At 56.1% G+C, this 23,712-nt stretch overlaps 2 protein-coding genes across 2 annotated transcripts; one reads left to right on the top strand and one right to left on the bottom strand.

Moving 5' to 3' along the window:
* The first annotated feature begins 470 nt into the window (after positions 1–470).
* Igflr1 (IGF like family receptor 1) lies at positions 471–2,011 on the top strand. Its single transcript, XM_051207681.1, is given in 9 exon segments — positions 471–538; positions 540–590; positions 592–642; positions 949–999; positions 1,001–1,178; positions 1,358–1,414; positions 1,416–1,429; positions 1,553–1,931; positions 1,934–2,011. Coding segments are annotated over 9 exon segments (927 nt in total).
* Positions 2,012–2,647: 636 nt separating this feature from the next.
* Positions 2,648–23,702, bottom strand: Kmt2b (lysine methyltransferase 2B). The gene is made up of 37 exons (XM_051207466.1): positions 23,086–23,702; positions 21,986–22,058; positions 19,703–21,744; positions 19,428–19,541; positions 19,184–19,334; positions 18,653–18,932; positions 18,419–18,474; positions 17,896–18,174; positions 17,530–17,624; positions 17,150–17,248; positions 16,896–17,009; positions 16,463–16,609; positions 16,281–16,376; positions 15,811–15,928; positions 15,142–15,255; positions 14,806–14,990; positions 14,639–14,731; positions 14,375–14,479; positions 14,194–14,267; positions 13,346–13,461; positions 13,164–13,255; positions 12,923–13,060; positions 11,201–11,359; positions 10,913–11,033; positions 10,756–10,834; positions 10,499–10,659; positions 9,684–9,908; positions 8,147–9,446; positions 7,932–8,021; positions 7,741–7,847; positions 4,778–4,915; positions 4,629–4,703; positions 4,359–4,536; positions 4,029–4,136; positions 3,844–3,927; positions 3,309–3,438; positions 2,648–3,223 (listed from the first exon to the last, which is right to left on the bottom strand). Exons 1-37 carry the CDS (start codon positions 23,440–23,442, stop codon positions 2,948–2,950), a joined length of 8,169 nt encoding a protein of 2,722 aa, XP_051063423.1. The 5' UTR covers positions 23,443–23,702; the 3' UTR covers positions 2,648–2,947.
* Positions 23,703–23,712: the final 10 nt, after the last annotated feature.

The raw sequence follows: 23,712 nt of genomic DNA, 5'->3' as shown, positions 1-23,712 counted from the left end.
AGTCTGCAGGTTAGACCTGGACAATGAATCCTACCACAACACCCTGAGATGAAGGCACCAGTACCTAACCCTTACAAAGTTCTAGGTACTGTGGTGTTTGGGTGGTTTGTGGTTTAATTGGCTTTTGAAGCAGGGTCTCACTATGTAACTGGCCTGGCTGGCCTGAAACTCTATGTAGACCATGCTGGTCTCAGACTCAGAGATCCTCCTGCCTTTACCTTCCAAGTGCTGGAATTAAAGGTATGTGCACTACATCTGACTACTGTGATGTTTTTAGATTCATTGACACACACAGGCACGCTTTCTCCTAGTGAGACAAGTTCCCTTACCCGATCCTGGAGACGAAAATGAGAAGGCAGGTATGTGAGGACAGATAATACCGACGAGCCACATCAAGCTCTTTGTAGACCTGGTGGGCCCGGAGTTGGGTAGGGGGCACACCAGCTCCCGAAGAGGCCCTGGAATTCTACATGCCCACACCCGCCACTTCCTTCTGCCCTGGATTTCCTGGAAAGTGCTGCAAAAGCGGTGTGGGTGGAAGGTCACAGCCCTCAGGTTGCAGGCTCTGCTGAGGTGGGGCCCAGATGTCTTCTGGACAGCCCCGGTGCTGCTTCTGACTCAGGCTGCTCCATGGCCACAGTGGTGAGTCTCCTGCCTGTCCTGGTGAGCACTAGATGGTGTAGAGATAAGGGGAGCTAGGAAGTGGCTGGGCCTGGCAGCAGGACTTGTTTGTAGCGGGTAGATTAAGCCCAAGCAGAAAGGATAGGTTAGGACAAGACAAAGAGCTAGTTTTATCTGGGAGTGGTGGAATACTGAAAGAGCTTAGGTAGATTTTACAGTGTGGTCAGGGCTTAGAGTGGGCGGGGGTGGGGTGGACTCCTGCGGATTTAAAGAGGAATGGCCTACTAGCATTGGAGGGAAGGCCTGTGCTCAGATGTATCTCTGGAGCCCATGTCTCCCACTAGACTACGAGCTTATGGAAAACTGCAGACTCAATGACTGTAGCACATCCTTTCTAGAAGTGTTCTTCTGGGTATTGCAACCCCAGTGGCACAGACTGTGTAGCCCCCTGCAGCAGCGTCGCCACAAGCCCCACACACATGGAGAGCCACAGTAGAACCCAGGAGCAATGTAGAAAGATGCTTGACTCCTGGGCTCTGGGCCAGGGCTTGCCTGAGGTGATGTGAGCTGCTGTGGGCTCCGTGGGCAAAGCTTGGGTCAATGGGGGAGCCTCTCTGAAGGGAATGGAGGAGTGCCTTAAAGTGTGTGGGGGAGGCAGATGTAGTTCCATTTAAGGACCTACTGGTGGGAGGCTTGAGCTAATGGGCCCTCATCCCACTCTCAAACCTCTCCTCAGAAGCCCACCCCTCCCAGAAATGTCTGTTCTTTGAGAGCTGAAGAAGCAAGAGTCTCTCTCTAGCTCCCCAGGGTAGCCAACCAAGAATGAGGTCTCCAGGCCAGGCTTTGCCCCGTCCTCAGCGCTGCCCCTGCTCCTGGTGCTGCTCCGCATCTTGGCAGTGGTCTTGCTCTCTTTGTTGAATCCCTGTCCCAGCTTGGCTTTTGGAGACAGCAGCATCTCCGTGCACACTGGCCCCCTGGAGGCACTGGCAAGTAGGGACACTGGACAAACACCTCTACTGCAGCTCTCAAGCTGGGGTCAGTAGGGGACAGCTCTGCCAGGAGGAAGATGGCCTGGAAACTCGTTCCCTGGCCTCCTGAATGACCTGGAAGTTCCGGAGGAACTGATTATGCTGCTAGATCTTGAGCCTGGGCCTGGCAGGAACATGGCCTATGGCACTACGTGACACCTGGCTGCAAGATACGGGCCGCCTGCCACTCGGTCTACCTTTGCCTCCTCACTGCGGCCCAATTGCTCACCCCTGAGAACCCTGATTGAGATGGAGGTGGCAAGGAAGCCATCTGCTTGGACAGATCTGTGGGACAGCTTGGCATACACCTGGACCTGCTAGGGCGGGCAGGTGCACTGCAGGTGCTATCCAAGCTTGGCTAAGTCAGGGTTTGCTGGGGCTTACTACTCTATCAATAAAAGCTCCCTTGAAGCCAGTGGCTGCTGTCTGTCCTCATTAAAGGGGTCCTCTTGAAGTATAATCCTGATGGGGCCCCAAGCCAACAGACATCCTTTTTTCCTAGAAAACGTCCATTCCAATATGAACAGGACCACACGTTCTCCCTAGCCACTCTTGGAGTCACTCACCTCTCTGCACTCAACTTGTGCAAGAAGATAGAAACTAGCACGCTTGCTGACATCTCCACAGACCCTGATTTTGAGGCTGCATCCCATACAGTCCAAGCTGGCCTTGAATCCCATGACTTTTTATATGGTACCGTGGATCTCATACATGATATGCAAGTATCAACAAAGTTTTATTTCTAGCTTTGCCCCTCTAATCTGGACTGGTGGCCTCACTAGCCACTGTGGCCTCCTTGGTTATAACCATGTGTCAACTGGGAGCTTCCACCGGTTTCCAGCACCATACAAATACTAGGGCCGGCAAGATGGCTCAGTGGATAAAATGGCTCAGCACACAAGCCTGTCGACCTCTAATGGCATGAGATAGCACATGCGCACTAGTATGTATGCCCACACACAACAAACACAATAATAAAATCAGGGAAAGACCACCTCTCCAAACATTGACAGACTTTATTGTGGGGGGGGGGAGGATTCCCACCTGGGACCCCCACCCTCTTAAATAAAAAAGTGCATAGAAAAGAAGGGATTTAGAAACCTTTGTACAATATCTACAACCTGGGTCCCCAGGGCAGGAAGGAGGCGATGGCTGGGTGGGCTGGAGGCAGGGCTCTTGCCCCTACATGCCCACATCCACCATGAACACGGGGGTGGGAGGGAGACACTGAGAGACTAGGGAGCCACAGGCCAGGGTGAGATGGCAGCGGGCACATGAGGGTCTGGGGCAGCCACGCCTCAGTTAAGGAAGCGACGGCAGCGCTTGGCGCCACAGTTGCAGGGCAGCTTGTTGCTGGCATCCTCGATGGGAAACTTGTAGTCATAGGTGAGCTCCTCACCTCGCAGGATGCGGCGCAGGGCAAAGATGACAATGTGTTTCTGGCCTTCCACATGGATGACGCGAGAGAAGCAGTTGGGCTCGCATGAGTGGTTGATGAAGCGGGCAGCATTGCCGTGCATGGTGGCATCCACCACATCAAAGTCATCCATGCGGAACATGTAGCACCCAATACCCTACGGGATGGGACGAAGGAGTCAGCTCTCGTCCCTGCAGGTTGGCCCACACCCACTCACCGCATACCCTTATGCACGCACTTACCTTTCCATCATAGAATTTCTCTCGCTTGTCCGTCAGCACAGAGCGAATGACAATGCCAGAGTATTCAATGACCATCTCCCCAGCATCGATGTTGCGCTTACAGAACAGGCCTCGTCCATGGATAGCTGACCTACAGGGCACAATGTGACATGGGGGGTTCAGGGGGCAGGGAGGACAGACACCAGGCAGCTCTCCAACATGGCATATATCCACCCACCCAAGGAGCATCCCCCTCAACCCCACTAACCAGGCATACATCCATCCACCAAGGAGCATCCCCCTCAAGCCCACTAACCAGGCATACATCCATCCACCAAGGAGCATCCCCCTCAAGCCCACTAACCAGGCATACATCCATCCACCAAGGAGCATCCCCCTCAACCCCACTAACCAGGCATACATCCATCCACCAAGGAGCATCCCCCTCAACCCCACTAACCAGGCATACATCCATCCACCAAGGAGCATCCCCCTCAACCCCACTAACCAGGCATACATCCATCCACCAAGGAGCATCCCCCTCAACCCCACTAACCTGTAAACACCCACAGCCTCTTTGGATGTCTTTTTGAGATGGCGAAAGCGCATGGCCATGGGAAGCTCCAGGCTGGTAGCACGTCTGGTGGGGGAGAGCAGTACCACCCAAGTTGGTGTCCGGGAGGAATACCCTCTTTAGGACCCTCTCAGACCAGGCCCAGTACTCCAATTTGCTCTGCATACCTGGTGGATCGAAGCTGCACCTCATCCTCTTCTTCATCACAGGTGGCCCCCTCAGGGAGCACCCGATGCTGGGAAGCCAGGAAGTTGAACATGTCAAAGGTACACTTCCTGTAAGTGGGAGGAAGATAGGAGGGTCACAGCCACTCCTCCAAAGAGATGCTTCCTAGTCATTTTTTGATCTGGGCCAGTATTGCTAAGGACTATAGGACTGAAGGCGGCAAGAGGAGGTGAGTGGGCATCCACTCTTCCGACATGAAGTCTATGGACCACTCTTCCAGTTGCCTAGCATCTCAGTTTCAATCTTTCTAGACCTAATTCTCAACCACTCACCGGAGATAGACCTCAGCCCGGGCAGCCCCGTGAGGGTTCAGGGGGGGCTCCTCCTGACCCTCTCCCTGCTGGTGGTAGCGGAACTTATAGTGCTGGCAGCGCTGGGCCCCAGGCAGCTGCTCTGCCAGGAAGATGACAGCATCGTGATGGATGCCCAGAAGTCTCGCTCCACTCATTCCTGAGAATGGGGGGGGGGGGGGGAGGAATAAGGCAATCACATGGAGGGCCCACCTTGCCCTTACTCCCAGCATTCCTGGGGATACCTCTTACCACTAAAGGAGAGATGCCTGAGCCGCGCATGCCCTCGAGCCTCTTGTACTTTCTCAATCAGAGTTCTCCATGCCCCTGGAACGAGGGGCCAGAGCAATCAGAATGAGGTCTGAACACTTTCCCCTCTGCTACTGCTACCCCCAACTCACCCTCTAAGCTCTCTGCCTCCACACTGAAGCCATCATCACTGCTGATCTCAAAGCGCAGGTGTGGACCAGCTCGTTTTGGAACCTGGTTTTCTTTGTCCTCTGGGGATGGGGGCTCATCCTCAGAGCTTGAGGCCTCACCTGCATCCATGGGGAAGGAAAGAATAGGAGAAGACCATCTTCCTGGACTCAAAGCCACTGCTGCCAGGCTAGTAATGGACATATTTGATCACAGCACTTGGGGGGACAGAGGCAGGCGGATCTCTGTGAGTTTGAGGCCAGCCTGGTCTACAGAAAGAGTTGCAGGACAGCCAGGGCTACACAGAAAGAGGCCTTGTCTCAATTACAGGAAAGGACCCAGTGCCCCCGATTCCCAGTTGACACTAATCTCTCCCACCCCTGGGCAAGTCTTAGATGTACGAGGTGAACATTGTATCACCAATCTACTTACCCAGCTCAATATTTAGTATATGTTTATAGATATTAAAATGTATAGGCTTAGACATATACACTCAAGTACATGCTATATTTACTACAAATCAATGGTACTCAACCTACGGGTGTGACCCCTTTGGGGTTACATATTAGATATTTACATTATGATTCCACTCAGTAGTAGAATACAGTTATGAAGTAGCAATGAAATAATTTTATGGCCACCACCACATGAACTGTATTAAATGGTGGCAGCATTAGGAAGGTTGAAAACCACTGTTATAAACTACTTGAGGGACTGTCTATATTTAGTTAGTTTTGTTGACACAGGGTCTTACTACATTGTTCAAGGACCAGGTTGTCCTTGAACTCCTGAAGACACAAACTCAGAGTAGCTGGGATCATAGATGCACAACACCTTCAGTCACAAATTATAAAGATAAAGCAAACAGGATCCCAGATGTAGTGGATGTTAATTGTGACAAAGGAATGGTTAAGGGCAAGGGTTCGAGCCTGAGTCTGGGGCTTGAACACAGTAAAGGTAAGATTGCCATCAACTGTCATGGTGAGAACAGGAACACTGTGGGGTGAAAATCAAGGACTATTTGGGACATGCTAGCTTAGAGCTCTCTTGAAAATATCTCCCTGTAACTTGATAGTGGAGATGGCTAACCAGCAGGGGAGAAAGCAGGCACTCGAGTCCAGGGACGAGGCCTGGGCTATAGAAAGTAACGTGGTAGCTATCAGAACACAGACAGGAGTAAGAGCCTTCGAGTCCCAGAAAGCAGACCAGGGCAGCACACAGAGGCAAATGCCCAGGCGCTGGGACACAGACACTGAAGGTTGGAATGAGGCACGACCAGAGAGAGGGGAAAATGTGGGGTCCTGGAAGCCAGGAGAGAAGTGCTTTAATGGGGGGAGGGGGTAGAGCGCAAATGCCGCTGCAGTGACACCAAGGCCAGGCAGGGGCAGGGTCCCACACGCCCAGCCAACCAGTGCAGCCTTGGGGCCTCCCATGAGTGACACCCCTGCTCCCTGCGCTGCTCCCTCAGCACACCACGGGGACAGCACAGGGCCCTTCCCCATTACTCTTTCTCACACGGCTTCTCTGAAGTGCAGGCTGCCTGAGCTGCAGAACGGACAAGTCTGGGTCCCCAGGAACAGGAAGTGCCTATCATCATCACCATCACACTATCACACCCTCACGGCAGGTTGAAGCCTCTCAGTTAAGCACTTGGCTCTAATTTAGTGCTCCTAGCCTAACTCGGCATGCCGAGAACCCAAACACCTGGATAGGCCCGGGTCACTCCAAATACAAACCCAGCTTGCCCACCACCCTACTTGGCTGCTTCGATGAGTGACCCCAGAGACCATCAGAAACCCTCACTTGCCGTCTCACCAAGTTCAGCAGACAAAATCCAGTGGAGCAGCTACCTGTGACCCAACCTGCCAGATTTTCCTCCTACCCCAGAAGTCACCTGCTCAAAGCTGACCGCTATTCTCCCATGTCCTTTCCCTCAGCCACCACCTCCCCTCCCCTCAGCTTTGGAGTTGCAGCCCTCGTAACCTCGAGCTCTTTGACCCGCTGCTCTGCCTCCTCCTGAAGCTTAGCTCAACTTCTTGGCCAGCTGCCTGGGTGCTGCTCTGGCTTGTCACCAACCACTGTCTTCAACATCCTACCCGCCTGATGCCACCTGCCCCTGCCCCCTGCCAGTGCTGGACTCAAAGGCCTGGTCTGGCGGCTCACTGTGGCAGATAAACTGTGGACAACTCCATCCCTGGCCCGCCCCTGGAGCACCAGACTCTTCCGATCTCCCCACTTCCTGTCCCTCATTTCGGTTCTTAGGATCTGCCCTTCCTGGGTGATCCCGACTTTTTGGCTTTGCCAGGCACTGGATTTTATCCCAACCACGAGATGTACCCCTACACCGCCCCTACAAAGCCCTGCCATTTAAGCTCACACACGGAGCTGTTTGTCCTTGGTGTTTTGTTCCTTCTCCTATGAGGGAGGGTTACTATGCGGCTCAGTCTACTACAGGGGCTGAATCAACTCCGACTCAGCCTGCAGTGTCGGCATTACAAGCATACATCGCTAACCCTCATTTCTTTCTTCTTCTTTCTGTTTTGTTTTGTTGTTGTTTGAGACAGGGTTTCTCTGTATAGCCCTGGCTGTCCTGGGACTTGCTCTGTAGACCAGGCTAGCCTTGAACTCTGAGACCCACCTGCCTCTGCCTCTGCCTCCTGAGTGCTGGGTGTGTGCCACCGCCACCCAGCCACTAAAACCTGCTGTCTTCTGTTTCTGTCACAAGGCCAGGAGCTAGCTAGCTCCCTGTGAGCATCTGTGTGGCCCTAACCCAGCTTTAGGCGTACCCACACACCATGCGCTGCTCTGTTTCTGGGGTTAAGAGAATGAACGAGTCAAAGGCCTCAGGCCCTGGTGTGCACGGAGTTTTGAGTAACCCCAATTCAGGGTCCACCGGTCACCACTGGGCCAAGCACAAGGAGGCAATGAGGAGAAAGGGAGTCTTTACCTGAATAGTGATGCCACTGGGACTCAAAGAGCAGGTCTGAGGGGCCATCAAGGGCCCGGGCAGGACCTTCCGGAAGTGGCAGCAAAGGGCACTGGTCCTGAAGGGGCCTGTGAAGAGAGAACTGTCAGGAGTCAAAAATTATTGGGGAGCAGGGGAACCAGAGCCTCCAGGGAAGGGACCTGGTCACTCACCCAGGGCTTTCCTCCTCAGCAGGCTCCCCAGGATTGTTTAGGTCCAGAACTCCACGTACTGTGGGTGTCTTCATCCGCACACGGCTGAAGCTGCAAGTTCGCACAGAAGGCCCAACTGCTCCTCCTGTCCCCTCCCGTGCCTGTCGCCCCGGCCTCACCCACCGCCCCTCCTGTCCCCTCCCGTGCCTGTCGCCCCGGCCCGAGACCACGCTCACCCACTGCCGCTGATTCCTGGCACTTGGTGGGTATCCTCCAAGGATTCTCCATCCTCATCCAGCCGGGGAGCTTTGTTTGGGGGAGGTACTGGAAGGGATCGGCCAGAGAAGGTAGACACCCTCTTGACCCGGATGGCCTGGCGTGGTGGGCTGGGGGGCCCACTGCTGAACACTAGTGTTAGCGGGGGTGGGGGTGGGGGTGGGGCAGGCCGGACCACTCCTACCCCTACTACTGGTAACACACTGAGCAGGGGTCCTGGGGGCAGAGTCCAGGAGGCGGGGGCCGTTGGGGGAATGATAGGGGGCAGAGGTGGCTGCTTTACTGGGGGGGTGACAGGATCACCCTCCCCAGCCATCTTCACAAATACTTGGCCTAGCTTGTTGACGAGGATGATCTTGGATGTAGCAGGTTTAGGGGGTTCTGGAGCGGGACCCAGACTCAATACCCGGACCCCTGGAGCCCCTGGAAGCCAGGCAAATGTCCGGGCAGGGTCAGCTGGGCTAGCGGGCAGGCCTTGTGGGGGCTGGCTGCCATTAGCCAAGGGAGGTGCAGAAGGGAGAGATTCCTCTCTGGGACCAGCAGCCCCCTCCCCAGGACCCCCTAGGTTCTTCAACACAAAATCCACAATCTCTGAAGGCAAGTCTTCAGGAGGTCGGGTTCTGTCCCCTGCTGCTCCGATGACTCCGCCCCGGCCCACTGCTGGTCCTGAAGGAGGAGTGCCCTGTCCCCGAGGTTGCTGGACAGCCTCTGCCTCGCTGTCTGTGCCATCATCCACTCCGTCCAGTTGCTCAATCCGGGGTGTTCCAGCCAGGGAGCTGGGAGCCAGGGCAGGGCCCGACACCACCGTCACAGGGAAGTGGACATAGCGAGTGGTGGGGCTGGCCTCCTCCTCTGAGCTGTCCCCTGGGCCTGCCTGGCTGCTCCCCACGGCCCCGGCAGCCACGATCTCTTCCTGGAAGGGCTCAGTCCCCAGCAGGCTGGCTGCGAAGTCCAGGTCAGCAGCACTCAGTGCCGACACCACCTCCATGTCTTCAAAGTCTGGGCCCAGGTCTTCAGGGGGTGGCAGAGGAGATGGGGCCAGGTCAGGGGGAGCCAGCTCCCCTGAGGTAGGTGCGAGGGCTGTGACTGAGGTAGACAGGGGCACCCTGAGCTGAGGGGAAGTTCTGAGAGGAGAGGAGGTCCGCCGGGATGGTGGTGGCCTGGTGGCCAGGGGGCTAGGCCGGCGAGATCGCCTGGGGGGAGCTGGAAAGTCCGAGTCTCCCACTGTGGGGATGTGGTGGGTCAGGGAAGATGGACTTCCTGTGAAGAAATGGCCAGCATCAGCCAACAGCTCTGCATTTCCTAGCTCCGCTCATTCTTTCATGGTTTTGGTTTTTCGAGACAAGGTTCTCTGTGTAACAACCCTGGCTGTCCTAGAACTCACCCTATACACCATGTAGACCAGGCTGGCCTAGAACTGCCTCCTGATTCCAAGGCTTAAAGGCATGTGCCACCACCACTTGGCTGCTCTACCCATTCTTGGAACTCTGTGCTTACCTGGGGAGGGCAGAGGACCAAACGAGACACCCCCTAAGGGCCTCCGAGATGGTGAGTAGTTGGGCACTTTGATTCGGGCCCCTGAGAAGGAGCGGGGGGTAGGAGGAGGGCCACTGCTTGGATCTGTCCGAAGAGGGGGATCCAGACTCTGAACGGGTGAGTGGTGTCCAGGGTCTCCAGGAATCAAGGGATCAGCATCTGGCAGGTTGTCATGATTGGGGGGCTCTGAAAAGGCAAGAATATTTTATCAGGGGAGCTGGGGGCTCTGTACCAAAACTCCGTGTCTGTGGATCATGTGTGGAGAGGTGACTCAGCAGTTAAGAGCACTTGCTCCTCTTCCACAAGGCCAGAGTTCATTTCCCAGCAGCCACGTCAAGTGGCTCATAATCACTCCAGCTCTGGAGGATCTGACACCTCTGGCCTCTATAGGTTCGTGTATACATAGCCAGGGAAATAAGCACATCTAGGCCCCAAACCTGATTTTTCCACCGCTACTGTAGAGATAAACCATTCCCCTTGCTCATAATGCAGTGGAGTCTGTGTCCTTAGCAAGATCAATCGAACATTACAAGAGCACACGGCCCTTCGGAGGCCAGCTGTGAACACTCCTATTCCCCACAGCTGGTAGCGGGTACTCTTCCCTCACTTCCTGTGAAATGTCCAGCCCAGCCCCTGTGGTATGCTTCAAAGCCAACTGCTATTGCTTCTCTCATCCCAAGAAAGCAAAGACTAAGTGCATCCCGAAACTTCTCAGGACAAGGAGGGTATGGACTGGGGTGACAGCTTTAAGGGGAGAGGCAGTACCCAAGCGCTACCTGTGGGAGGGGTGGGGCTATGCACAATGGTCTGGTTCTCCTCTGCTGCCTCCAGGTGAACCGGCTCCGCCCTTGGCCCCCAAGGGCGATACTCTAGAATTCGGCACCGATACCAGCAGCGCCTCCGAGCATCTACTGTGCTCCAATACAGACGGGAGCACCTAGAGCAGACAGGTGGACAAGAGTTAGGGAAACCTAGAAGTAACACCAGCCCTGGAGTCCTTTCCCCCCTCCCCCATCAGCCCCAGAGTGCTCACTGATAGCCAATGGGGAAGAGCCGACCCTCACAGTCTGAGAGATCAGACAGGGTGCCCAGGGAGTTGATTCTGATGGAGCCTATGGTACAAAGCAGAGGTGAGGCAGGGCAGGGCCAAGTGAGGTCAGCAGTAGCAAGTAAGAGAGCAAGGGCCTCACCAATGAGTATATTGATGACATCTGGTTCAAGCCCAGTCAAGAACTTTCGCTTGAAGTTGATGCCCTCAAAGTCCACATAGACTCGCCGGAGAACATCAAAACCATCAGGGGTCACGATCTCCTGGGAGGCGGGAAGCAAATGAAGGGTTGCTGGACTGGCAGAGGCCAGAGGAGTGGGAGGGAAAAGCTCTGCAGGCAGGGACTAAGCAGTCAAGAGCTTGGCCTACAGGACCATAGGAAACCCGAGACAATAGTGGAATAAGCAGCTGATGGAGCATCCTGGCCCACCTTGCCATCTAGGAGGTCTGTGTGTTTCTGGCAGAAAACCTTCTTGTCATCCTGGAAGATGCAGTAGCTGGCCCGAGCACACATGAAGTGGAAGTTGCTGAGGCAGGAGGACAGGCAGCAGCCCACTGTGGCTCCAGGCTTCAGGCAGAGCTCACAGCGCTGTGGGAGGAAGGGACTGCTGAGGCGAAAAACTACAGGGCGCAGCATCGCTGCTAACTGCACAGGCCCTGGCTGGCCTAGCACCTTACAAAGCCTTCCCCAGCTGTAAGGTCAGGTGCGCACCCCAACATTACCTCAGAAATGGGATGTGACATCTGGGGAAAGCTATCAGCTCCTACTTCTTTCTCCCCCCCCCCCCCCAGGATCTGGAACTTTTATTGAGTAGATGACAATTCCTCACCACATAGCTTTCAGTTATGCTAATTACATTTGTTTAAGGAAGAATCTGATTGACAACTAGAGTCTGCTCTAACAATGTTACCTCTCACTGGAGTGATATTTATTATTATTTTTTATTATTTTACATATCCATCTCAGATCTCTCTCCCTCCCATCCTCCCCAGTCCCATCCCATTCTCCATCCACTCCCCAGGGAGGGTGAGACCTTCCAGGAAGGATCACCAAAATCTGTCAAGTCATTTGGGGTAGGGCCTAGGCCCTCCTTCATGTCTCTAGGTTAAGGGAATAGACCTCCATGAGGAATGTGTTCCCGAAGTCCTTTCGTGTACCAGGGCTACATCCTGGTTCCACGGTCAGAGGTCCGATAGACTGCCCAGGCCTTCTAACTGACGTGGGTCTGGATCAGTCTTGTGCTGGTTTCCCAGCTACCAGCCTGGGGTGCATATCAACTCTTATTTATTGAGAAGCTATCAGCGTGTCTTAATACTAGTCACCTGAGACTCCACCCAGGGGGAAAGACTGAGCAAGGGTTTGCTTTCTTCCTTCCTTCCTTCCTTTCTTTCTCTCTTTCTCTCTTTCTCTCTTTCTCTCTTTCTCTCTCTCTTTCTCTCTTTCTTTCTTTCTTTCTTTCTTTCTTTCTTTCTTTCTTTCTTTCTTTCTTGTCGTTGCTTGTTTTTTTGAGACAGGGTTTTGAGACAGTGAGTCCTAGAACTCACTCTGTCGACCAGGCTATCCTCACACTCACAGATATCCTCCTGCCTCTGCCTCCCCAGTGCTGGGCTTAAAGATGTGTGCCGCCAGGGCCCAGTGGGAGGGAGATGCACTGTTTGGAAGGTGTCCCTACAAAGGTACTGTCAACAAGGCCTTTAACTTCCATCTCTTTGGGTACAGGCCTAGATGAAGCTAGAGACGAAGTACTGCCCATCGTCAGTAACAGAGTCATGAGACAACCAACCGAAGGGCACGGAGGGAGCCAGACAAGGAGCACATGCCTACAACCCCAGTACTCGGGAAGGAAGATCCCATCTGAAACCACACTGAGCTACCTGTAAGCACCAGCACCACCGGGGCTCATGACTTTGTCTCCCCCACCACCCCCAAGAGAAGTCTGAGAATACAGCTCAGTGGCACAACACTTGCCTAGCACATGTGAGGCCCTAATTTCAATTCCCAGCACCATAAAAAGGGTACCAGGGACCAGTAATGGAATGGAAGGACATGTCCCAGAGACCACTGTGTAATAACGGGTTACTAGTTCTACACTGAAGAAAGTACTGACTTGTGACCCCAAGAGCTGCCCACTTCCTGGGCCCACGCCCTTACCATCTGCCTTCCTCGTGCAACAGCAGCATGGACATTCTTGAGGGAGCCATCATTCTCCTCAAACACTTCGGCTGACCAAATGGCACAGTTGACATGTGTCCACTCGTTCTGCCCAATGTACAGGAGCCGCCCTGCCTCCTGTGGGAAGAAGAATGGCAGTGAGGGAAGTGGGGGCGGGGTGGGGTGGGGGGGTTCCAAGGACCAGGCCCTACAACCTAGAACTCTGCATAGTAACCTTTACCTTGGAATCAGCATCCCCATACTTGAGACAGAGTGCACACTGACGGGGGTCATCCAGGTGTGAGAAAGCAGCGGGGTCCTTGCTCTGGAAAGCTGCAAAGGATGTGGGAAAGTAAACTAAGGAGTCAGGATCTAAAGCATGGCCCACCAATCAGGTTCCGGCCTCTGATTCCTAGTTGGTACCTGCTGAAGGATCCCCTGGAGGTTGCCCGGATTCTGGGGTCTCTGATTCTTGCTGTCTCCACTGAGCATAGACATGGTCCAAGGATGGGGGCAGCACGGCATTGGGAAGGACTCCGCTGTGAAGGCGGGGTTAGCATCTGATGTGCTCAACAAAGCCAATCCAACTGGACCCCACCCACAATTTAAGCCTTAGCATGCCACAACTCCATTCTTCCATCCTCACTCACATAAGACACTCCCCTGTGCTAGTTAGATGTGCTGTTCCTCATGCGCCTGGAATACTCTGCCTCTCAGCTTAGGCGTCACCCCTCCAGGACAATTTCTCTGATCCCTACACTCTAGCAGCTCATCCGTGGAGGCCCCCACAATCTCTAGGGCTTCCATGTCACCACTCTGACCACCCGGGGCATCAGGGCCTGCCCACCCTCCAAAACATGAGCTTCCCAAATGCCTTCAAAGGAGAAACGGGCTGGAGAGATGCTTCAGTGGTTAGGAGCATTGGCTATTTTTCCAGAGGACCTGGGTTCAAATCCCAGAACCCACATGGCAGCTCACAACTGTCTGCGACTCCAGTTCTAGAGGATGACACCCTCATACGGACATACATGCCATACATGCAGGAAATGCACATGAAACCATTTTCCTTCTTAAAAGCAGAAGCAAAGACAGAGCTAACTACACAGAAATATCTTTGCCAGTGTAGAGGTAATGAGGAAAGCTTCCCTGGCCCCACCACCCTCCTCCCAGCCTTCAGCCTGCTCCTTATCCCAGCCCAATCCCTGCAATCCCACACGCCCTTGCTTTTGACCTCACTCCTTGGTCCCCTCCAGTTACTCAGCCTCACTCACTTGGGCAGCCGGGCACTCCGTCGCCAATACTTAGGGTCATGAGCGTCGAACCAGCAGAACGCAGACTCTAGCAGCTGGGGAACGGGTTAGCAGGATGAGAAGAACTGCCTTATCTCAAGAACAGGTGGGGCAGGGTCCGAAGAACACATTCTTTGTCCCCTACGGCCACCCCAGCAATCACCTTCAGTAGGAGCCCTTTCACCTGGCCCCCAGCCCGGCGCTCTGGGGTCTCTCCTTCCTCAGAGTGCCTCGTCAGGACGGCCACCATGTCTTCCATGAAGCTGTGCTGTAAGGGAATTTCTTAGTGTCCGAGCCCTTACGCCAAACTCCAGCCTCACCCAGCCCAGCTCTGCCCCCTTCTCATGGCAGCCAGCTGCCCCTGCCATGTCCCACTCACCACAGACGCCCATGTCCCACTCACCACAGACGCCCATGTCCCACTCACCACAGACTTATAGTGGCCTTCCTCAAAGCGCCGTCCCACAGCTTGCAAATCACAGGGTCCTGCGCGGAGCTGCTTCCCATCCTGCTGCCCACACTGCAAATTTGGGAAGTCAGAAGGGCTGATGCTGAGCCCAACCCCAGCCACCCTGCCTCTGGGGCCCTCCAGACCTGGGTGCACAGCAGCAACGGGCCTGCTACCTTCGAGCTCAACAGGCCCTGGAGCACCTGGCGCAGGCCTGCCTGCAGGGCCCCACTCAGGGCCTCTCTCCATCGGGGCTGTGTCGCCCCAGCACACGGGCCACAGGTGTACAGCACCGAGTCTGGTAGCCCAGAAAGGATCTCATAGTCTTCATCTACAGCAGCCGATGACAAAGGAGACAATGGGTTGGAAAGATTTAAGGGCCCCTGGGAGCCCCCCCTAGGCTCTAGGCAGTTAGTGCATCTGTCATCCTACAGGCCTCTGCTGGTGACAGGGCCCCCCAAGGGCTGGGCCTGCGTCCTCACCTGAGAGCCCCTCACACTTGGCATGCACCCAGTGGTCACACTGTGCGCATTGCATCATCTTGCTCTCATAGTCATTGTCTTCATAGCAGCGCGTGCAAATTGGGCAGTAGTTCCCTGGGGAAAGAAGTTAGAGGCAAAAGTCAAGAGCAACGAGGACTGATCTCTACCCAAGCCACGTGCAGAGGCTGCACACATCTCTGACAACTACACAAGCTGCTTCAACTATGCCCTTTGGTTAAAAAAGCTGTCTGTAGACAAAGCCCGTTTTCTCTGTAGTCAACACCTTTCAAAAACAAAAACAACACAAAAAAAAAAAAAAAAAAAAAAAAAAAAAAGATTTTGCAAAATGTACTGGGCGAACAAATGAAGAAAGCACTGGTCTTCAAGCTGCCCAGTGGAAACTTGGGGTTCTTCTAGGAGGTATCTTAGTGACTTGGTGGCTCCCAACCCATCCTCGCACTTCTCAGGGTGGTTCTGCTCTATGCTCATTATCTGCATGCTGGAGGGCTTGGGGTGAAGGGTACCGGATCAAAGCAAAAGCTCTGCAGCTAAAATCGGGAAGATACTGGACTCTCTTGCTTTGGGGCTGGAGGCCATGAGTGGGACCCTAGTCCAGAGGCTGGCCCATCCCACCATAGCCCCCAGCTCTGCTCTCCCGCCAGCTCCCACCTTTCTCATAGAGCTCGGTGCACCGGGGGCAGAGGCTGTAATCTCCAGACCACTCGACGTCCCAGTTCTTGCCTGGAGTTGCCCCACAGCTCTTACAGCGCACACAGGCTGAACAGATCTAGGGGAGCAGGGTGATGTTAGAAGAAAGCTGGACATCAGGCTCAAGCAGACAGACAGGTGAGATGGCGAGGAGGGGCAGAAGGGACAAATGAAGGACCAGGACAAGAGATGAGGAAGAAAGGCGCAGAATGGACCTCAGGGCAGGGCAGGGCCCTGTGAACCTACAAGTTCCTAAAACCCAATTCTTCGCTGCAGCCTGCCTAGGTGTACACTCTGGAGAGGAAATGTTGCCTACCACATTCTCAGAGTCATGTCCAGCCCTTACATCTCTATGGGAACTCCGGCCTAGGTTAAGTCTAAGGGCAGAACAAGTGGAATGCCAGAGCAAGGGACATGAGCTCATCTCTCACCCAGTGGCGCCGTCTACGCGTGGCCCGGGTTGGGTAGCTAGGTCCTAGGCAGGCTGGGTGGTAAGCATGGCGGCAACGTTCACATTCCAGGAGGTGCTGGTGGACAGTGGAAGAGAGGAGCAGTGTAAATTAATACTGCGTGAGGACAGCCCTCCCCACACCCCAGGCTGTCAGTGTCCCACCTTGGACCCGCGGCCTTTGCGCCCACAGACATGGCAGAACTTGCAGCGCCGGCAGCACCAGGTGTCTCGATGCTGGGGCAAGGGCCGTTCTGCCTCCTCCAGACAGAAGGGGTGGAAAGGATCGCAGCAGACTTGGCAAAAGACCAACTAGGAGGAGTAAAGAAATGAGGCACTATGAGGATGGACAGCCAGGGGGGGAGGAGTAAAGAAATGAGGATGGACAGCCAGGGGGAGACCCCTGGGCAAATGGATTGGGGTTTTTTTTTTTTTTGGTAATGTTTTGGTTTTGTTTTTTTCTCTTTAAGACAGGGTTTCTCTGTAGCTTTGGAGCACCTTGGAACTCGCTTTGTAGAGCAGGCTGGCCTCAAACCCACACAGATCCACCTGCCTCTGTCTCCCGATTGTTGGGATTAAAAGGTCCACCACCACCAACCTCATGGAGGCCTTTGCTAGCGCACAGCAGACACACCATCGGCGGTCCCCCTGGCACAGAAGTAAGCACGCTGAGACCGCCCATAAGCCACACGTTCTCTAGGTCGCAGTCCTCCTGGGATAAGAGAAGAGGACACAGGATTGGAAGGCAGCCAGGAACACAAGTCAAATCCATGCTGAAAACTCTGCTTACTCTTGATACAATCAAGTTTCTTCTTCCACCACAGGCTCTACAATCAGCCCTCAACCCTGTACCTTAAAATCCACTCGGACCCGGTGCACACCATCAGGGGACTTCTGCTTTCCAGTCCAGCCGTTGGGAAAAGAGGCAAAGGGGCCAGAGGCTAAAGCATCCTAAGGGGGGACATGGGGTTGTCAAAGGATGCCAACCCCACCCCTCTGCAGAATCCTTTCCTCACTGGCCTCCCCCAACCTGCCAGACCCTGCCTTTTGCCCAGATCCCACTTGGCTTTCCAGAAAGGCAAGGCCTGCCTCATCCCTCAGGACCTGTCCTCTGGTGAGGACACACCACGACACTCAGGTGTGCCCATCACCCTGACTTGCCAGGTAGCTCCTGGAGAGCAGGAGCCATGCCTCACACAGGGCTTGGGGTTCTCGGAGCGGGCCGTGCTGACCTTGTCCAGGCGCCTTCGGGCCTTGAGCTGCAACACAGGCTGCAGGGTGGGTTTGCGGGGTCGGCTCTGCTCCTCAGGTTCTAGCACTGGCAGCTCTAGGCAGGACACAGGACAGCTGACCCTTCCCATGCTGGGCCCGCCCTCCACCCCTCCGCACCTACATCCAGGGCTCCCTCCAACCAGGGCTCAAAAACCTCACACCAGTTGTGTACGTGCGTCCCTAGAGCTATTTTCTTCTTTGTCCCCCAGCTACCCTCTTGGATAGACTGAGGAGCCCTGTCCCTTCTAAACAAAAGGCAGAGGGCCCTCCACCCCCAGAATGGCCAAAAGGAAAAGAGACATAGGACAAACTGATTAAGAACGCACCATGTTCTCTGGGGGTTCGACGTCTTGGAGCAGGGGGACCCCCGGGCTCTGAGTCGTCTGAGTCCTCGAAGACATCATAGGAGGGCCTCTGTTTGACGCAGCGTCGGGCTGACTTGCGCTGCAGTAGGAGGGAGTCCTGCTCCTCGGGCCCGGGAGTGGCCCCCACCTCCTCCCGGGGCCCCCCAGCTCCCGCCCCCCGGCGTGGGCCTGGAGGACCAGGGGAGGCCTCAGGAGATTCATCGGAATCCCAGGGCAACAGCGTCTTCACTATCGTCCGGCCTGTGGGAACAGGGGACTCGGTAGGATTTGAACTCAGCAAGGGACATGGGTGGGCACCAGGACAAAGGAAATCCAGAAAGTGCTGCACAAAAGAAGGGATGCAGGAAAGACGCGAGCTTTGGTAGAGAAGGACACAGGGCAAAGGCAAGGGCAAGGGCAAGGGGAGAGCAAAGAAAAACATGGCCTCGGCCACACCACTATCTACCTAAGGGTTTAGGAAGGAATGCTCTTCGAATCTTATTACCTTTTTTCGCTAGCCGCTCCATCTTCCGAGCCTCTATCTTGTCACACTTCCGGTATCTGGGGAGGGGAGCAGCACGTCACCAGGGTAGGGGACTGGTGGTCTGGGGGAAGAGAGGAAGCTCTCCACAAGGATGCCAATCCCACTGCTCTGACTGGGCACAAGGGGGGCTGGGGCAGGAGGCTCAGGCGACTGACAATCCTGGATGGGACCAGAGGGTACCCTTCAGCTACTTACACACAGCACTGCTTCTTAGTGTTGGGGCCCCCAAACTTAGGTTTATCCAAGCAGTTGACACAAGAGCCACAGTCCTGCACACGAAAGCAACCACGACAGTGCCCACAACGAGCCATTCTCATTTTCTTGCCATGGTGAGATGGCAGTGACCGCCTTGGTGTGTGGGCCAGGGCCCCTGCAGACCCTGTAGGCTCCAAGTCTCCCCCAGGCCCTGTGGGTTCCACCTTTTCCCGCTGGGATCGGGATGGGACACTCTCAGTCTCTGACGCTGACGACGTATCTATTGGAGCAGATGGGAGGGAGAGAGAGCCACAAAACACTAGGTACCCCACCTCGTGTCCCAGTTCTCCCTCCGCTCTCCCACACCGACAGGCTCCAGGTACTCTGGAACTAACTGGGTTTATCCAAGACCTAGCAGCACTCCAACCCCCTTGCCCCTAAGTCCCCATCAAACCCTTCCACTCCGTTCCTTGGAGCTTTTGCTCATGCACAAACCTTATTGTCAAGCATCCCATTACACAAGTCCCCTACCCTCAGTGGCAAGGTCCTGCCGATCCCGGAGAGGGAGGGCACTGAGGCGGGGTACATCTTCAGGCACCATGGCCCGAGCCTGACCTAAGGCCACAGCAGCGTGACGACAGACATGTTTGATTCGGGGGCCTTGCACAGGTGATTCGGGGCCCTGGGAGAGGAAAAACCAGGAACAGGTGTGGGAAGTTGTTCCCCACGGTCCTGTAGCCAGACTTCTTCAGAAGTCCCCCCTCTCATGGCATACCGAGGCTCGGTCTCTCTTAGTGTCCATGGATTCATCTTCAGACTTGACAGAGCCTCTGTCTGGGGTCTGTTTGACAGTCCCCACAGCCTCCTCCACTTGCACTGCAGGGCTTGGCTAGTCGGGGAAATAACAACAGGGTCAGGGGCTGCAAAGTGAGGACCAGTGGGAATGGGGAAATGGGACATGAAAGGGATGGGACCAGGGAACAGGCAGGCGCCAAGTAAAGGGGACAGTGGCCGAGTGGCCCTAGGGAGACAGCTGACAGCAACACTCACCGACATTGAAGCTGCTACTTTCTGCTGTTGCTGCTGATCAATCTTGAATAGCTGCACCTTAGCTCGCTTAAGAAGGCTGAACATTTTTTCCTCCACCCCAGACAGTGGCAGCGGACCCAGACTTGCAACCCGGGCCTTTTCCAGTGGTGGTGTGTGTTGCGGTGATGGAGGTGGCTGCAGCTGTCCCTGTGGCTGGGCCTGTGGTTGCTGTGGTGGTAGTGCCTGGGGCAGGAGCTGGGTCTGCGAGGCCTGTGGGGACTGCTGGAGCTGAGCCTGAAGCTGCTGCCCATTGCTCAGGGCTGGAGCCCCACTGGGGGACACCTCAACTTTAACAGGAGTGGTGACCACAGGGACAAATCGGGGTAAGCTGAGGTGGTTGGTCCGCCCCACGGCCCTAGGCTCAGGCTCGGCAGGAGAGTCGTCAGCAGGAGGCAGCTCTGGCTCAGGGGTTTCAAGAGCCCCAAGAGGAGGAGGGGTAAGCACCGATTCATAGATCTTCAAGTGGGCTTCACTTGGGGTAAACTGAGGGGCCCGAAGGAGCAGGGGCCTCCGGGAGGGAGTTGCAGGGGTAGGTGGTGGGGATGGAGCTGGTGGGGATGGAGCAGGGGGAGGAGCAGGGGGAGGCGGTGGTAGCTCCCGAGTTAGTGAAGTCCAGCGAAAGGTGGGTTCCCTTAGGATAGACCGTCTCTTCTCAGGGAGTGGGACTGGGGTAGATGGGGGAGTTGGGACACGAGGTGGAGAGGGGACTGGTACCGCCTCCTGGGGAGCAGGTGGGGAGGTGGCAACAGGAGGTCGAGCAATAGAAGCCTCCACCTTTGGAGGCTTGGGAGGGTCTTCGTCCATAAACCGCCGGGGTGTCTTGATAACGCGGGAGGAACGGGCACTCACCACAGGCATAATAAACTGCCGTATATTCTTCAAGAAGGTGGTACTTTTGGGGGCCACGGGAGGACTGTCTTCCAAAGGGCTTCCTGTGGTGGTGCTGGGGTTTGGAGTGGGAGAGAAGGTGCCCTCTGGTCCTGACCGAGCAGCTTCCCGCTCTGCCCGCTGGCTAGGAGTCAGGGGAGGCCGGCCCCTCTTCCTAGAGCAAGTAGCTGGGACCACATGAGGAGGAGACTCTTCTTGCTTCTCTAAGGCTGGGTGTGGAAGAGGGGTTGTTGGGGGAGGAGGAGAAACTGGGGGTGGCAGAGGGGACGCTGGAGGTGGAGATACTGAAGGGGGTGGGACAGGAGGAGGTGGTGAGGGGACTGGAGGGGTCGAGGGTGGTGATGGCGGCTTTGCCTCTCCCCTCTCCTTGACTGGCATCACTTCTTCCTCGGCCACAGCTGTTTCGGTCTCCCCTTCCTCCTCTTTGTCCTCATCGTTGTCTGCTTTTTCTTCCTTCTGGTCTCCCTCCTCCTCCTCCGGTTTCTCCTCTGGCTTCTTCCGACAAGGGCCCCCTTCCTGTTCATCCTCATCTTTCCTTTGGGGGGCATCCTGCCAGCTCTCCCCATGTTGACCATGACCCTGACCTGATTCTAGTCCCTGGGACAATTGTCCCATCTTCACTTTTTTGGCCTTCGAAACAAACTTGATCATAAGGGGAAGTCCGCCTCGGCCTCTGCCCCTGCCTCCACGGCCTCCTCTCCCGGGCTGCCCTCCACGTTTGGGGGTTCCAGGTCCTGGTCCAGGTCCCTCCTTGCACTTCCAGCCGCCAGTTCTGTTCTTTACTGGGACCACAGGAGGTGGAGGCTCAGGGTTAGGGATTGTCACAGCCGCTTCTGCTACCACTACTGCTTGCTGCTTTTTCCGGCAGGGGCCTGCTGGCCGTCCCGGGGGCCGTCCCCGAGACCGACGGGGAGTGGAGGGCTCACATGCCCGGCTCCGAGGGGCTTGGGGTGCCTGGGCCCGCCGGAGAAGTTCAGTCAGCGCCTGCACCATTCGCTCTGTGCCCTCCTCGCCCCGTTTCCGAGAAGTCTTTGGGGGGCCAGGAGCCACATCTGCTAGGCGAGGAGGAAGAGGGGTTGTCTTATGCTTTCGACCCCGACCCCGGGGGGCTCGACCTAAAAGGAGAACAGGTGCGGGGAGTTGGGTCAAGCTGGCCCTGAGGACTTAATAAAAGCACCCCAGAGAGGCAAGGTACTAAGTCTTAGTTGTCTGTTTCCCCCAAATCCCAGGCTCGCTTGGACGCTGAACACAGGACGCACTCAGTAACGGTGGAAACTAGGTGAACACCAAAGAGCTGTCACAAAGGGTGAGAACATTCCCTTAAAATTGTAGAGGTAGAGTTTCCCCATCACTCACCTCGCTGGGATCGGAGCGCAGAGCGCAGGGAACTGGGGGCCACATCTTCATCTGAATGAAAACCCTGAAACTCCTGATTTAGGGACCAGGGGTGAAGGGGAGAAACAGCAGTCAGTGCCGAAGCCCTGGTCCACCTGAGTTTCAGGTGTTGAGGGTATAATACTTAGCTTCTACCTTAACGTACTTCTGCTCATTTACCAAAGAACTTAGCAGCCTGAGGCCAGGTCAGAGGGAGAGAAGGTGCAATGCATGCTCCAACCAGACCACACCAGCACAGCCATCAGTGGTTCACTGGCCCAGAAGAAACAACTAGAGGGTCTCCTCAAGTTAAGCCGTAGGCATGACAATGAGGGCTAATTCCAACTACACACAGTAGGTCCTTCGTTTATTTACACCCTTCCCGGCATTCCGACATGGGAATGGGCAATGCTGAGGGGCGAAGGGTGAAAGGTGGAGCAGATGGCTTCTCACATCAGAATCCACTCTGAGCCCTCAGAGGACTAACAACTCTCCCAAGCAATACAATCCACGCACTCCTTTTCCAAAGGCGGAGAGGGGATAAGGCATGAGCAGCACTCGCTCCAGACTCAAGACTCAGCAATCACGCTATCCCTCCTCAACCTGTGCCGGAAGAAGCCTCCACCGCTCTACCTTAGAACCAGAGAGCAACAGGGACATTCGTGAAACCAGGGACGTGTCGCGGATTGATTATCAGGCCCAAGGAAGCAGCCTGCAGGTAAGAGCCCAGGAGGCTCCAGCCTTGGTCCATTAAGGCCACGCTGCTGCTGTCAACCAGCACTGGTGGGGCATGCGATCCCCGTGGCCTCTTCACCCACTCCTCTCCTGCACTGCCATTGCTACCACGAAAGATCAGCTCGGGACACCAGCAGGGCTTGCCTGGAGCCCAGGCGTCTAGCTGCAATCAGGTCTGCTCTGACCACTTTCAAAGGCCCTGGCCACCCGAAAGCTCCACGCAGCCTGCTGCCTTCCACGCTCATTTCCAAGAGCCCCGAGAATCCCACTGGTCCGGAGTATCCGGAGCCCTGCAAGCCCCTGGCCTCCGCCCCACCCGGCGCAAGAGACGCGTCCGACCGCCTCACCTCCTCCTCGGATTCCCCGTCACTGCTCTCCTCCTCCGGCATGCAGCCTCGGTTCGGGCCCCGGCCCCGGCCCCGGCCCCGGCCTCGCTGAACGCGCGGACCAGCCCACAGACGGCGGAGCCGGCGCAGGCCCCGGCGGAGCCCCAGCAAACGGAGCAGGGCCGTGTCCTCCCCGGGCTCGGCTCCTCCCGGCCCCGCCGCGCCGCCGCCGCGCCGCAGGGTTACCCGCACTCTTTCGGCTCCGCTGCCTCGGCCGCCGCGGCCCCCGCCCCCGCCGGAACCCCGCGGCCGGCCCGGGAAGCGGCCCCGTGCGGAGCCAGGCCCGGGGCAACTGCCGCCGCCCGCCGCCGCCGCCATCTTGGCACCGTGAGAGGGGCCGGGGAGGCGGGGGGAGGGGCGGCCCGTGTGCAGGGCCGGGGGGAGGGGAGGAGGGGAGGGGCGAAGCGGGGCGGCTGCGGCTCACGACAACAACCAGCGCCGCTGCGGGGCGGGCAGGAGCCGGGGGCTGGGCTGGCCACGCGCGGGGCACCACGGGAGCAGGAGTCCGGGCCGATCGGCCGTCACCCTCAGACCACACCTGGAAAGCGGACCCCGCGTCGCGGCCTGAGAGCGGGAGGCGCAAGGACC

The sequence above is a fragment of the Phodopus roborovskii genome, unplaced genomic scaffold (genome assembly GCF_943737965.1).
Source record: "Phodopus roborovskii unplaced genomic scaffold, PHOROB, whole genome shotgun sequence".
Classification (NCBI taxonomy): domain Eukaryota; kingdom Metazoa; phylum Chordata; class Mammalia; order Rodentia; family Cricetidae; genus Phodopus; species Phodopus roborovskii.
This window is presented reverse-complemented; position numbering and strand designations above follow the sequence as displayed.